The sequence below is a fragment of the Biomphalaria glabrata genome, chromosome 1 (genome assembly GCF_947242115.1).
Source record: "Biomphalaria glabrata chromosome 1, xgBioGlab47.1, whole genome shotgun sequence".
Classification (NCBI taxonomy): domain Eukaryota; kingdom Metazoa; phylum Mollusca; class Gastropoda; family Planorbidae; genus Biomphalaria; species Biomphalaria glabrata.
The window spans coordinates 43,648,512-43,661,763 of NC_074711.1; the positions used below are offsets into that span (position 1 = coordinate 43,648,512).

Sequence of the window (13,252 nt, forward strand, 5' to 3'; positions counted from 1 at the left end):
TCTATAATACATATAACCTCTATTTATACGTGTGCAGACTAGTTTGTTTTTCTAGGTAGTGGATCTCGGTGGTTTGTTTGCTTGAAACTAAGTTGCTGCTAGGCGGAGTTGTCAATACGGAGGGTCCAGGGTTCGTGCCCAGGCAAGGACTGTCCCTCATTCGCTATAGTTAATTCACCCTTTTCTAATATTAAAACTTTGGTCCCTAATGCTGTCTTAATATAGGCAGCCATCCTAATTAATGTGATGTTCTAAGTGTTGGTTTGTTGTATTTATTCGTTCAACTAAAATGACCTTTCGAATTGTAAAAAAAGAAAACTTTGTTTCGTTTTGAAATTCTCCCTCTTTTTTGTTTTACAATTCCTTTCATTAGCTTGCAAAACTCTTCATGGAAATTGAATTGAACCTGGATACCGGACGAGTATTTCGAAAAAGGCTCTAAAAGATTTTCCCTACAAATTTGATAGTTTATGTACATCTCTTGGAAAAATACTAGCTAATTGGTCAAACACCGAAAACTCTGATTTGTCGGCTATAATTTTTCAAAATATAATCCTCTTAAAATTTAATATGGCTATTTTAAACAAGGTTTTGGCGGAAATTCCCGCACCAGACACAAATGTTTCTATGCGTTCAGTAAAGAGTTGAATAAATAAAAAGATGTTCTTGAACATTTTGCGCACCGTCATATGTAGAATGAGCTGGACTGTAATTTTTAGTAGAACTTGATTGTGCTAAGCTCACTTGAAAATGTCCTTTCAATATTGAAGCATTATATGAAATACATAGAATGAGAAACTATAGACCACCATCCGCTTCATAAAGGAGGAATTGATTTATATAAAAACAAGGTTACAAAGACAGTTTGTGTTTAAACACAAACTCAAAATTATCCCCCGAAGTGGTCCGCTCAGGCAGGTAAAAAGGCAGGTTTCAATAATATCAGAAAGAATATCAGATGAAACTATGAACAACAAACTATTAACAACTACAACCAAATCTCCCTTGATACAAAAAGAAGAGATGTGCTGTTGTATTGTTTGTTCGACTAGCGACTCGATTTTTACAGAGATTTATTACTGTTATTATTATTATATTGTTAATAATCATATGTATTCAATGAACTGATAGTTATGAAGATATAGTTAAATCCTAGGTGTCACTTATAAAGACCGCATCATGAATGAAGAGATTAGAAACAAGATTAATACAGCAATTGGACCCCACGATGACCTGCTAACCACTGTTAAAAAACATAAACTCACAGTCTTTGGCCACATCACAAGGTCCTCAGGGCTCACAAAGACCTTCCTTCAGGAAACAGTACCAGGAAGAAGATGAAGAAGAAGACGGAGAAAGTGATGGAAAGGTGAAGGTGAAGATGAAGTTAAATGTGAACATGACCTAACTGATGTTATTGAATGATTATCATATTGTTTTGTAAAAGGCCAATCTCTCATTCTGAGCCTCATTATATAAAACTTTTCCCTATCGCATGTTATAAAGAATGTTTCTCTTAACTTTAGGGTCCTATATATTCCACTTATATGCATACTTACGTTTTGGCTGATCTACTAGATTTTTCTCTTGAAAAAAAAAGTAAACATTTTTTTTTTTAAATGTAGGTAATAAGTTTGACAGAAATTACTAAATTTAGAAATACAATTTTTAAAATAATTTTTTTTTTTCAAAAATCGAATTGTTTTAAATATTAGGTAAGTGTTTCACTCCTTTACTACTCTCCTGTGTTTTTTTTTTCTATTATTAATAGTGAATAGTTGTAAAAATGGTGTATTTTTATCATGGGCATAGCCAGCGGGGGGGTTGGGGTTCAACCCCCCCATCCCCCGAAATGAAATCCTCCCGAAAGGGGGGGGGGGATCGGAATTTAGTGACTGATTCTTTGCTTTGATTTTGTTTATTTTAGGTGAGATTTTAATACTAAACCATCACTTGCTCCAGCACAACCAAAGGGGTTTTGAGTTTAAAACCCCCTACCAGGGGATTTTGAGTTTAAAACTCCCTACTAGCGGGTTTCGAGTTTAAAAACCCCTACCAGGGGGTTCGAGTTTTAAAAAACCCTACCAGAGGGTTCGAGTTTAAAACCCCCTACCAGGGGTTTTGAGTTTAAAACCCCTTACTAGGGGTTTTGAGTTTTAAACCCCCCTAACCGGGGGTTTTGAGTTTTAAACCCCCTACCTGGGGTTTTTGCAGTTAACTCCCCCTCTTCTATAAAACAAAACAAAAAAAAAATGCAAACTAAAATCCCCTAATTCCAAGAGCACAGTTAAGGAAGATTTTGATTTTAAAACCCCCTCTTCAATATAAAAAAAAGCTAATTACGCACTCAAAATGTTATGAGCGAAGCTAAATGGGTTTTGACTCAGTTTTGAGTTTAAACCCAACTTCAGCGGGGTTTGAAGGTAAAAAATACCTCTTTAATAATAAAAACAAAGCAAATTATACACTCAAAATGTTATGAGTGTAGTCAAAGGGGTTTTGAGTTTAAACCCCCGCCAGGGAGGATTGAGGCTAAAAAGTACATCTTCAGTGTAAGAAAAAAAGCAAATTACGCACTCAAAATGCTATGAGCGTTGCCAAAAGGGGTTTTGAGTTTAAACCCCATTCAGAGAGGGTTTGATGCTAAAAATACCTCTTCAATATAAATAAAAAAAAGCTAATTACACACTTAAATTATTTGAGCGTAGCCAGTCCAATCGGGGGTTTTGAGTTTAAACCCCTCTTCTACAGATGGCTTTTTAAAAAAGTTTAAAATCCCTCCAGATGGTTTTGAGTTTAAGATCCCCCTACTGAGCATTTTTTGAGGTGGAAAACCCCTCAACAAATGATTTTGACGATAAAACTTCTCTTTTCGATATAAAATCTAAAGCAAACTACAGTCACTTAATTCCAAGAGCTTATTCAAGAGAGGTTACACATTTTTACCTGTGGCAGGGCTCCATTAATAAACTGCAGTGAATAGTCATCTGCCGAAATTGAAAAACACTAAATGTGGCTCAACAAAGATGGCTAAGACAGATTTTAGGAGTCAGTTATTGAGATCGGGTCTATATCAAGGAAATCCTATGCCGAACTGGAAGTCGACCCCTAAGTAAGATTGTGAGAGAGCGACGCATGAGGTTTGCGGGACATGTTCTCCGACAAAATGAATTACGCATAAGAAGAATTGCAATGATATCCTAGTACAACTTGACGCCACTCATTCATAGAGGTCATCATGGCAGGTGGGAAGAGGCTTCAGACATTACCTGTGACAGATTTTAATGGAAACAGCTTGACGTCAAATGCGCCGAACGGCGCGGGAGGGTCTAAGTCAGTAAGAATAGCACATTAGATTTTTGAAATAGAACTTTTTAATAGCAGGAAAATCACTGTACATACCTCAGAATATACATTTTGTTGGCTTTCAATATCAGAAATAGTGCTTGGCTCCTAGCGCTCCCCCAGACCTCCTTGCTAGCTATGGCGGAGAATCTACAATTTTTCCACTAACTCATGGAAGAACCTATTCTAGGACACAATAAACGTCTTCCGAAAGAATGAAGGGTCAGAATGTAATAAAGATTATGTTTACACACACACACATAAATACATATAAAAAAAAATTCGCGGGGGGGGGGGGAGAAAAAAAATCCCCCCCCCCCCAAAAAAAATTATTCCTGGCTACGCCCATGATTTTTTATGAAAAAACTGCTTGTATAATTAATTTTAAGAATTACATTTTTCGCTTTCAGAAAAGAAAAAAAAAAGCAGCCGTTGCATCAGAACTTTGAAAGGTCTAAAATATCATGATGTCGGATTTTCAATATATTTTCTTCTAGTTTACGAGAATTAAACGGGACGGTCGGACGAACAGACAGACAATACAAAACTAATAACTGCTATTCCCCTTTCGAGGCCGCTACAAAAAACACTTCTTTTATATTACTTGCTTTCTTTTTAGTATGATGCCAATGCAAATTTTAGTAGATCTAAAAACTTTGAAATCATGATGAATGTCTCAATGAGTAAAACAGACCGTGAGATGGCTATCGTATGATGTGGTAGGAATACATTACAACTAGATCGTTAAAACCAGTTTATCTAGCCGGCCCCGACCACTCTCAGAACTTATCATAACACAACACAGTAGGAAAGAGAATTAGCGTTTCCATGGCGACAGATGTTTAGACTGTGTGAACTGAATCACAAATGTATGAAGCAGTAATAAATTTCCCAAGCCGGGATCTACTCTTCTGCTGCTTTGTCATTGTCCAGGGTCAAGGTTGAAGGAAAGTGATTTTACCGTATATGAGTAGATATAGGTCAGACAGGAAACGGAAATATGATTGTATATTTACTTTATTATCGATCTCTATTGACGTCAATACAACGTAAGCAAACACAGAGGCGGCTCTTCAGTGGGTTCTTTTGAATAGTTGAATGCTGCTCCTTCCAGAGAAATCTGTGTTAATATTACGACATTTTAGTTCGGACGTTTGTTGGCCAACGGATTGACGAGAAATTCAGTTTGCCAGCACAAAAATCATCATTTCTTCTCATGTGTTAGATGATTGGTTCCCAAATAAATTATTTTGTCTCTCAACGCCAAGTGCTTTTCCACACATGAATGGATGGATGTTCGGACGGACAGCTGACGGACGGAAGGACAGACAGACAGACAGACAGACAGATAGATAGATAGATAGATAGATAGATAGATAGATAGATAGATAGATAGATAGATAGATAGATAGATGGGTAGGTTTTGCCTTGTAAGTAGCGAGTGCATCTCTCTTTGCTCTGATGACAGGTGCTAAAATAGCTGATTTAGAGTCAAACCAATCATTTCGTTTTGTAATTTTTCTTCCAAAGATTTCCAGGGAAGTATTTTGTATGGTGGACTTGAGGTGTTCCCATTTTTCTGTTGCTGTATTTTCAGAGATATTTTTATACTCGTGTTCAAAAGATTCCGCAAACTATCTGGAGATCAGGGTGACACATCTTGCTTACATCCGATTGGGGTCTTCCAATCTGCTTGGTATGGTGGATTTTTTGGGGGAGAAGATTGATCTTACAACATACCAAGGAGTGATCTGTGTCGCAGTCTGCACTGTGATAGGGCCTGGTAAGCTTGACAAATTTTAAGCACTTTTGTCTTACCATGATTAGGTCTAGTTGGTGCCAGTGTTTGGAGCGAGGGTGCCGCCAAGATAATCTGTGCCGCGGTTTAGTCTTGAAATAGGTATTAGTGACGCAGAGGGAGTCTAGTGAGCAAAACTCGAGGAGCCTTTGTCCATTTTCATTTACTTTTCCGACACCAAAACGCCAAATACAGCTGTCCCATGCAGAGTTGTCAGATCCAACGCGTGCATTGAGGTCGCCGAGGATGATAACCTGTTCCGTAGTTGAGATCTCGCTAAGAGCAGACGAAAGGTTGTCATAAAACATATCTTTGGCCTCTGGTGTGGAACTCAGAGTAGGAGCGTAGGCACATATCAAAGTCACATGTCCAATAGATGTGTTAAGGCGTAGTGATATGAGTCTTTCTGAACCGTTGCTCTTCAGCTCTACTGTGTTCAGCAGTGTGTTCTTAACTGCAAAACCAACGCCATGTTCCCTTACTTCACTTTCGGCTTTGCCTTGCCAGAAGAAGGAGTAGTCTTTTTCTTTGATTGAACCAGAGTTAGCTAAACGAGTTTCCTGAAGGGCGGCAATGTCTACTTTGAGCCTGGACAGTTCATCGTTTATGAACCATAATCTTTAAATACAAAATTTAATAAAATACTTAGAAAGACACAAAGATAAAGGCACATTCCTCGTCCCATATGCTAGGACAAATTAGAACAAATACTCCTTCTTCCCTAGTGCTATTAGCGCATGGAATGGGTTGCCTGAGCTAGCCAGGAAAACCAGTGACTTGGCAGAATTTAAATCAATGGTTAATATGCATGACTGAATGCATGACGCGTAGGACTTAATCATCTTCTTTTTTGAAGTAACGTCTGTATTATATAAGATAAAGATAAGAAACACAGCGCATACCTATTCGTTGTTTCTTTGGTGTCAAGAGAATGCTCAACAAATCTAACCTAGAGATATAGTGGTGGACGATGGATTATTTCGAATACATGATGCGCTGTTAAAAAAGAATGGAGCCCTGACGCTAGAGCAGTGTTTCTCAAACTGAGGTCTGCGGACCCCAGGGGTCTCCGAGACGGCCGAAAGGGGTCCGCAGAAAGATTAAAATTGTATAAAATTACAGTCACGTATTCGCTAAAAGTCAGTTTATCGATCAGTTAATTTGTATAACAATCAACTCGCCCCTCTTACTTTTCCATATGTCTATGAAGACCTAAACCAAAGATTTAAAGACATTCTTCACTTAGATATTCCCTACTGGGTATTGAACCATTTAGCGCGTGGATACACTCAGATCCCAATCACACTTGGATACATACTAATACAGGAGCAGCTTGTTGAAATATCCACAAACGAAGAACTTAAGCCAATGTGTAAACAAAGACACTGCAAATTCTGGTTACAAAAACATATTCCAAATTTATATTCAGCATTATGAGTCTTGTAAAAAGTTGTTGACTGCTTTCTCATCCTGTTGTTGTTTTTTTTTCGTAACGAACCTCATCACTAATTAAAAAAAAAGACTTGAAATGTGTGCTCGTTGAGTCGGCCATAAAAACACTTATAAAATCTCATCAACCTCATCCAAGTTATTGATTTTGTTTTTTTACATTTGTTATTTATGTAATATGCATTTTATGTAGCTGTTTTGTTGTTTTTTTTAACTTAGGGGTCCTAGGCACGTTTCGACTATACAAAGGGGTCGTCAGATCAAAAAAGTTTGAGAACCTCTGCGCTAGAGAGTATGACTCAGAATTGAAGATTTTTGCAGGACGGAAGAGTATTAGAAGAGAAGGGTTTAAATGTGTAAAACCAGAGCGACAGAAGCGTGTCACATGCGTTTCAGACTTGTCATAAGGTTTGAACCCTGCGCGCTACCACCCCCCTTCTGTCCTGATGTTTGTACTTGGATGTAATAATCTTCATTCCAATGTAATTTACAAATCTTAAAAAAAAAGATCTGATACCAGCTTCGAGTAGTACATATCAGTTTTCTTGTAAGTTTATGCGATACATCATTTACAGGAATACCTGTAAACCCTAACCTCGGACATTTTCTTTTCAAATCCACATACAGAATCATTCTTAGTTCTAGATTTACATTGTTATGATAAATATTATTTTGTTGTTTTGGATATTTTTCTCCTTTTGTTCCAGCCATAGACTTATATATTCTATCTAGACTGGAAATCGGAAACAAATTCTTATCCGCTATTGATCGATTCACAGACATATATATATATATATATATATATATATATATATATATATATATATCATGGGCGTAGCCAGGATTTTTTTTCGGGGGGGGGGGGGGGGTTGGGGGGGGATTTTTTCGCCCCCCCCCCGCTCCCCCCCCCCCGTAAAAAAATATATATGTTTGTATGGGTGGATGTGTGTGTGTGTGTGTGTGTGTGTACATAATTAATCTCTATTACATTCTGAACCTTCATTCTTTTGGAAGACGTTTATTGTGCCCTAGAATAGGTTCTTCCTGGAGTTAGTGAAAAAATTAATTGTAGACTTCTCGCCCTTGCCAGTAAGGGGTTTGGGGGAGCGCTGATAGCTCCCCCAGAGCGGGGCGGAGCCCCGCCACCAAGCAGTATTTCTGGTATTGAAAGCCAACTAAATGCATATTCTGATGTTCCTACAGTGCATTATTTTGCTATTAAAAGTTTTATTTCAAAAACCTAATGTGCTATTCTTACTGACTTAGACCCTCCCGCGCCGTTCGGCGCATTAGCTGGCAAGCTGTTTCCACAAAAATCTGTCACTGGTAATCTCTGAAGCCTCCTCCAACCTGCTATGAGGCCCCCCATGAAAGTGTGGCGCCAAGTTGTACTAGGATGTCATCTCTTATTATGCGTAATTCATTTTGTCGGAGAACATGTCGCGCAAACCCTCATGCGACGCTCTGTCACAACTTTACTAAGGGGTCGACTCCCACTTCGCCATAGGATTTCCTTGATTTAGACCCGATCTCTATGACTGACTCCTAAAATCCTTTTTAGCCATCTTTGTAGAGCCACATTTAGTTCTTTTCAATTTCATTGCACTTTATTAATGGAGTCCAGCCACTGGTAGACATGTGTAACTTCTGTTGACTACGATCTTGGAATTAGGTGACTATTTTGCTTTAGATGTTATATCGAAAAGGGAAGTTTTATCGTCAAAATCATCTGTTGGGGGGTTTTAACTAAAATATATCTGGAGTTGTTGTTTTTTTTTAAAATTCAAAACCACATTTAGCTATGGTCATATAATTTGGTGACTGTAGTTTGCTTTAGAAATAATATTGAAGAGAAAGGCTTTCAACTTTAAAACGCTCTGTAATCTGAATAGGGATTTTAAACTCAAAACTTAAAAAAAAGCCATCTGTAGGAGAATGGTTAAAACTCAAAACTCCCAATTGGCATGGCTACGCTCAAAGAATTTTAGTGCGTAATTTGCTTTTTTTTTATATTGAAGAGTATTTTTAGCTTCAAACCCAGCTGAAGAGGGGTTAAAACTCAAAACCCCATTGGCTACGCTCATACAATTTTGAGTGTGTAATTTGCTTTTTTATATTGGATTTATATCGTAAATTTTGGAGAGGGGTTTAAAATCAAAATCAAAATCTTCCTTAGATGTGCTCTTGGAATTTTGGGACTGTCGTTTGCATTTTTTGTTTGTTTTATACAAGAGGGGGATTTAAATGCAAAACCCCCTGGTAGGGCGTTTTAAACTCAAAACCCCTTGGTAGTGGTTTTCAAACTCTAAACCCCCTGGTAGGGGTTTTTTAAACTTAAAACCCCATGCCCATGGTAGGGGTTTTCAAGCTCAAAACTCCTGGTAGGGGGTTTTAAACTCAAACCCTTATTAGGGGGTTTTAAACTCAAACCTCCCTGGTATGGGGTTTCAAACTCAAAACCCCTCAAAACCCTCTGGTAGGAGTTTGCAACTCAAAACCCCCTGGTAGGGGGTTTTAAACTCAAAATCCCGTTGGCAAGTGATGGTTTAGTTTTAAAATTCCACCTAAAATAAACAAAAATTAAAGCAAAAGATCAATCACTAAACTTCATTTCGGGGGGGGGGGGTTGAATCCCAACCCCCCCTGGCTACGCCCATGATATATATATATATGTATATATATATATATATATATATATATATATATATATGTATATATATATATATATATATATATATATATATATATATATATATATATATATATATACACACACACACAGAGATTTATTTATGTAACTCTTTTTCAAGCTGTAAGGGAAGTCGCCCCAAGCAATCTTTTCTGTAATGATCTTTAGTTTTCAAAGTTTGGAAATGCAAATCATTTCTCGGATTTTCTCTAGAATGGGCTAATAGTCACAGAACTATATGCCCTATATTCACGCAAATATATACAAAGCCCTTTCCTGTTGGTTTCCATTTCCATAATGTTTCAAAAATCCTAGATCAAAATAATTCATGTCTGTTGATTTTAATCATTTTATGTACATTTAAATAGATTGATTACCTAGATCTTTCTAGATTATGTATCTAAAAATTGCAAAATAATAATTATGTGATGAGAGTACTCTTATTTTTGATGTTCAATTTCTTGATCTAGATCTAAAAATAAAATTACATGTTACATAATAATTTTCATGATATCTCCTGTAGTGTTAAAAGATCTCAATGTCCAGTCCAGATATAAATCTAATATATACAAGTCTATGGTTCCAGCTCTTTTAACAATTTAGTTCTATCAATTTCTATGCAGTACTAGCAGTCTAATCTTATTCTTAATTTTCCTAATATTTAGAGTCCTCCAAAATTGATCCGTCTGTCTGCCATTGAATAAGAACTTTAAATTTTTACTTTTAAATACATAGATCTAATAGATTCTAATTTCTTCTATACTTTCTTTCTTACTTTTCAATTGAAGTTAAACTATAATTTAAAACTTGATTACAAAGCCTGTGTCAACGTACTCCGTGTGTCTGTCTGTCTGTCGGGTAAGCGTACATGTAATTTCTCCAGCACCCAATCTCGGATCAAGCTGAAATCTTCATAATTATGTCTTTTACCTGGCAACACAAGAATCAATAAAAAAAATATGTTAATAAAAATTATTATTATTGGTTTATAATTTTTTATTTGGTATCTCGAAAAAGGGAAAGAAATTGTACTAGAATGAAGTGGTGGTAAAAGCTGAATTAGTTATAGGTCGACGCTCTAAGTTGAAACAAACAATATATAGTAATACAATCTTCTCTAGTCCTAAATGCCTCATTAGCAGAGTGGTTAGCACGTCGAGCTGAGGAGGCGAGAGCTACGAGTTCGAATTAAGGTCGTTCGCCCCCCCCCCCCCCATTTTAAAAATGCTTTTAAAAACCAATTACTGTAACATCCACTCAGATATCGTTTTCTTGCTACCCTCCGCCCATTTTCCCAATTGGTCCTGATAAGTGATAAGATCATAGCGTACTGAGAAAACTAAAAGCATGAAATAGCGCTAAACAAAAAGAATTAGTAAAAATATTATTAATCTCACAGATTTATTGTTGTTGATCTAGATCTATTATAAATGTAATAACATGACTGTTCCTATAAGCTTTGTTTCGTTACTTTATGTTTTTTCTTGTTTTTCATTTGAATTTGAATCTGAGCTTGTACTTTTCAACTGCATAAACATCTGCGGCCATACAATAAAAAAAAAAAGATTCAATTTTATTACAAACTTATAAACCTGCGACGAATTGATTTATCGACCGACATTTCTTATTTACCAACACGTCTTATAAATTTGACAGCTCGACAGGCGGACAGTCTGGCAGACAGGCTAAAGTAACCAAATTTCAACTGAGCTTCAATGTATCTAGACAGGCTGTTCTCTTCCAAACAATTTGTTTGGGCTTTAGAGACATCCAGAAAATGAACCGATCTAATGTTACGTTTTGTTGTAGGGCCGAGATGAAAGTTTGTCGTCTTTTAATATCAAGTCACTTGAGGTCGAAATGTTTTAGTACTGTAGCTTATAACGTCTTCTGTAACCTACAGATCGCAACAAAGAAATAAGTAAATACATAAAATACTAGGTCACAATGGAAAAGTATCAATGGATCATTATCAAATATATTTTCCATTTACTAACTAACTCATTGAATGGAATACTGATTCAAATGTTTTTAAAAAAGAATTTTGATACTTCGTTTTAGTTGTAAGTTTTAAAAAATTACTTTTATAGTGCGCAGTTTTGACATATCCTCATTATATAATTGACAAAACAGTTGAAACAGAGGCCAGATCTAGATTTAGATTTAAATGTATTAAACAATTTTTTAAAAATTTACATCAAAAATCAATTAAGGAAATAGTTTATCTTCTTACAGATTAGGTGTGCAGATTTATTTTTTTATGTATCACATTAAAAAGTGAATCTGATGCGAACAGCATAGTGCTAAGCCTACTAATCCTGATCATAATATTGCATGGTCTAGCTCTAGATCTAGTAATTTTTAGATTAAACGTGTTAAGTCATACGAATTCTAGTCTAGACTTAGATTCTAGTTCTAGTCTATGTGAGCTTGCGCTCCCAGTGCTATTTTTATATGTAATTTTATTTTTCTTCTTGTATAGGTTAGAGCTATTTTTAGGTATTCTATTTTTTATAGGCTAGTGCCAGAATTAATATTTGTACTTCCGCTTTTTTGTTATATGGGTTAGGGCGGGTAGTATAACTATTTAAATCCAGGCTACATCCTGTACAGTTGACCAGCGGCCAGTAAAGTATATCACTGTCTGTGTGACAGTTAATGATCTTAGTGATCTGGCGTATGATAATTTAATCATTATTTTATTATTCTGTACCTGGGACGGCCTGTAAGTTTTTTTTTATTTTATTTTATGTATTTTATATTTTCTTTTACTAGATCTATGTCACACTATGTGTAAATTTACTTTACATTTTAAGGTAGTTATTTTGTTTTCTACTTGGACTATTTGTCACAATAGTTGTCAACATGCTGTATTAAAGATGGCGGCTACCATCAGTGTTCTAGATCTAATAGATTCTATGATTTTGTATTTATAGTTTTGCATTTATGTATTGCAGGCTATTGTTACTGCTGAGTATAACTGCTGCTTTTAGCTGCTGTGTTATTGCTGCCCTGTTATAACTGCTGTAGATTTATTTTGTTTCTGTAGTGTGGCCTTAGTCAGTGGCTTAGTTATAGTCTGTTTCTGTTCTTAGTGAATACTAATTCTAATAGTAAGATACTCATTACTAAGGTGTTATTGATTTAGTGTTAGTGTTATGGGTTGGTTGTAGTAGTAGAATATTGTAGATCTAGACTAGTTTATTGAAGTGTGTTTGTGTAGATCTAGGTCTAGTGTACTAGTTGTAGTGATTTAGTTAAGTAGTTGGTTTGAATAGTTTGATCAGTTTGGTTAGTTTGTTGGTGTTTGTAGTGGCGTAGATTCAGAGGGTTTTAGTTAGTATTAGTTGTTTTCGTTGTAGTGTATATATTTTATTATTGATTTATTCGTTTTGTAAATGTTAATAAAGTTTCGTTTTGTTTATTTATCCTAAACTAAAGTTTCGTTTGTGCTTTTATTTAGTTTAGGTTAGTATGTCTGGTTACTTAGGCGACTCTAGCCCCTTGGTCGTAGACTGAGGTGTCACAGATTGAACCCACCCAGTAGCGCTAACATCTGCCTACTGTATAAAATTTAATGTTTAGCAGAAGAGAATAGGTCCTTTCTCTCGAACCTCCTGACCTGCTCACATTTAGATTCTAGTCTATATTCTAGATCTAGTCTGGATACATTCTAGATTTAATTCTAATCTTGATCTTCGGACTCGAAGACAAGCCTTATTAAAATTAGATCTTGATCTATAGTCTGGATCTAGACCTAGTCTAGATTCTAGATCAAGTTTAGATCTAGATTTAGATATGTGTATGTGAGATTGTGGTATGTGTAAGCTTGTGTGTGAGTATGTAGTATGTATAAGCTTGTGTGTGAGTATGTAGTGTGTATAAGCTTGTGTTATGTGTTTGGTTTACCTAACAACTGCCTTCTCTCTCCTATAAAAACAAATCTAGCCCCAGATGGGCAATCATATGGC

General features: G+C 36.0%; 2 protein-coding genes across 4 annotated transcripts in view; one reads left to right on the forward strand and one right to left on the reverse strand.

The window, feature by feature from the left end:
- Positions 1 to 4,816: 4,816 nt before the first annotated feature.
- LOC129924627 (craniofacial development protein 2-like) lies at positions 4,817 to 6,341 on the reverse strand. Its single transcript, XM_056020927.1, has 3 exons — positions 6,334 to 6,341; positions 5,086 to 5,761; positions 4,817 to 4,930 (listed from the first exon to the last, which is right to left on the reverse strand). The coding sequence occupies exons 1-3, from the start codon at positions 6,339 to 6,341 to the stop codon at positions 4,817 to 4,819; spliced, it is 798 nt and encodes a 265-aa protein (XP_055876902.1).
- A 5,517-nt stretch (positions 6,342 to 11,858) lies between these two features.
- Positions 11,859 to 13,252, forward strand: part of LOC106066393 (uncharacterized) — a 55,633-nt gene continuing 54,239 nt past the window's right edge. For all 3 annotated transcript variants that reach the window (XM_056038063.1, XM_056038056.1, XM_056038069.1), the window contains exon 1: positions 11,859 to 12,006. The gene's annotated coding sequence lies outside the window, so the exon portion shown is untranslated. The remainder of the gene's footprint in view (positions 12,007 to 13,252) is intronic.